Genomic DNA, 2,275 nt, shown 5'->3' on the forward strand with positions numbered 1-2,275 from the left:
TGTTGTGGCTGCTCTTGTTCCTGTTGTTGGTGTTGTTGTTGGTGTTGTTGCTGTTGTTGTTCCTGTTGTTGGTGTTGTTGCTGTTGTTGTTGCTGTTGTTGTTGTGGCTGCTCTTGTTCCTGTTGTTGGTGTTGTTGTTGTGGCTGCTCTTGTTCCTGTTGTTGTTGTTGTTGTTGTTGTTGTTGTTGTTGTTGTTGTTGTTGTTGTTGTTGTTGTTGTTGTTGTTGTTGTTGTTGTTTAAGTTGTTGTTGTTGTTGTTGTTTAAGTTGTTGTTGTTGTTGTTGTTGTTGTTGTTGGTGTTGATGTTCATAATTCCCTTCTCCTCGTTGCTGCCTCTTGTGTTGCTGGTGCTGTTCTGCCGCCTGCGGCTCCATTGCGTTTTGCTGCACAACCTGTGTCCAGTCACTGGTCGTTTTCGGATTCGCAGCTGTGTCGCAGTCTCGATCAAGGGCTTCTTCGGCTTGCCGACTACCGCCTTTCTCGTCGTTGTTCTCTCCACTGTTTCCATCCGCATACCTGTCTTGCTTGTCTGGTTCCTGCCCACGTTCGTGCTCGCTTTCCTTGCATGCGCTGTCGCCATCGCTCGACTGTGCTTTACCAAGGCTGGCCAGGTGCGACGTCATGGCAGCCGTGACCGTGTCAATGGCGTCGCCCGTGGTTGGCGTGCAGGGGAGCTTGGCGCTGACGGCCTGCAGCATGTTGCCGCAGCCGCACGCCACGTCCAGCACCCACCAGGAGGCGAGTTCCATCTCCTCGATTGGGCGTGGGCGCGTGCACATCACGCGCCACACCGCGTTTGTGAACTGTGCCAGCTGCTCCTGGTAGAACGGCGTCTCCACCTCCACCGCCATCATCACATTGTACTCCTTGGCGATTCCATCGTACGCCTTGGCCACAGCTTCCTCGCTCGCAAGCGGCATTGTCAAGGAACACCTGAGAGCTTGAGAGTGTTCTTATGTTAGTTCTTGTTCTTCTCTGCACTGAAAACAGGTTTGACGTGCAATAAATTTGAATCTCGCGGCAGAGCCGTTGCCACACACACAGCAAACAACAACAACTGTCAACCACCATCACCATGTCGTACCGCGACCTCAGGAACTTCACAGGTAGGTACATGTGTGTATGTGTGTGTGCCTGTGTGTGCATGTGTGCGTGTTTATGTGTGTCTGGCTGTGTGAGGTTGGCAACCAGCACTTGTGTTTCCTTCTGTGCACAGAAAAAGAGCGTAAGAGATTGACACACACACAAAGTTGACTCACTCCTCACACACACACACACACACACACACACACACGCTCTCTCCCATCTCATGTCATTACACATCACACACACGCAGAGATGCTGCGGACGCTGGAGTTTCCGCGTCTCGTGTCCATCGACAACTTCAGGCAACCCAACTTCCCGCTCGTAGCAGAGGTGCACCCACTTGTGCATGCAATGGCACAGCGCAACACACACACACACACACACACACGCACACACACACGCAAGCACACACTCTCTCTCGCACACACAAATACAGAGCAGGTGCGCACACGCGAACACCCAAATACACTCACTCAACGAACAACAACTACACCGTTGCCAGATCTTGATTTGGATCATCCGCCGCATCGATGCCACTGCCACCATCCCCACGGACGTTGAAGATGAAACAGACCGTGTGCTCTTTGTCAAGGCTGTTGCACAATTCATGGTACGTGTGTGTGTGTGTGTGTGTGCTTTTGCTTGTGTGTGTGTGTGTGTGTGTTCTGCGTGCGCTTGTAGTGCTATGTCGTGTGTCCGCTTGCTTAGCTCCAAATCACTGTTGCGTGTGTGATGCGCTCTCGCTGCAGGCAACAAAGCTGCACCTGCGACTGAACACGAAGCGGTTGTATGAGGCGGACGGCCACGCGGTGAAGGAGCTCATCAAGGCAACGTCGCTCCTCTACAACGCCCTCAAATCACAAAACGAAGAAGCACCACAGGTTCGTGTGTGGGTATAGATGGACGTGTGTGCGGTGGGGGAGAGCGTACGGAGGCTGTGCGTTTGCATCGTGAGCGAGGGTGTCGCATAATCTCACGTGCACGTGTGTGTGTGTGTGTGTGTGTACGTGTGTGTACGTGTGTGTGTACGTGTGTGCTGAATGGATGGCTCATCAGGGTGGAGAGAGCGGGCCGCCCGTCACGCTGTCAGACTTCAACCTCACAAGCAAGATTGGCGAACTCAAGGTGAGAGCAGGAGCGGGTGTGTGTGTGTGTGTGTGTGTGTGTGTGTGTGTGTGTGTGTGTGTGT

At 52.9% G+C, this 2,275-nt stretch overlaps 2 protein-coding genes across 2 annotated transcripts in view; one reads left to right on the forward strand and one right to left on the reverse strand.

Annotated features, from left to right (window-relative positions):
* PTSG_10897 (uncharacterized protein) overlaps positions 1-995 on the reverse strand; it is a gene marked incomplete at its 3' end in the record, with an annotated part of 1,910 nt that extends 915 nt beyond the window's left edge. The window contains exon 1 of the mRNA XM_004988224.1: positions 390-995. Within this exon, the coding sequence (XP_004988281.1) occupies positions 390-920 (531 nt within the window). The 5' untranslated portion in view covers positions 921-995. The remainder of the gene's footprint in view (positions 1-389) is intronic.
* Positions 977-2,275, forward strand: part of PTSG_10898 (uncharacterized protein) — a 6,135-nt gene continuing 4,836 nt past the window's right edge. The window contains exons 1-5 of the mRNA XM_004988225.1: positions 977-1,106; positions 1,337-1,416; positions 1,589-1,696; positions 1,836-1,967; positions 2,143-2,231. Of these exons, the coding sequence (XP_004988282.1) occupies positions 1,076-1,106; positions 1,337-1,416; positions 1,589-1,696; positions 1,836-1,967; positions 2,143-2,231 (440 nt within the window). The 5' untranslated portion in view covers positions 977-1,075. The remainder of the gene's footprint in view (positions 1,107-1,336; positions 1,417-1,588; positions 1,697-1,835; positions 1,968-2,142; positions 2,232-2,275) is intronic.

The sequence above is a fragment of the Salpingoeca rosetta genome (assembly GCF_000188695.1).
Source record: "Salpingoeca rosetta unplaced genomic scaffold supercont1.37, whole genome shotgun sequence".
Classification (NCBI taxonomy): domain Eukaryota; class Choanoflagellata; order Craspedida; family Salpingoecidae; genus Salpingoeca; species Salpingoeca rosetta.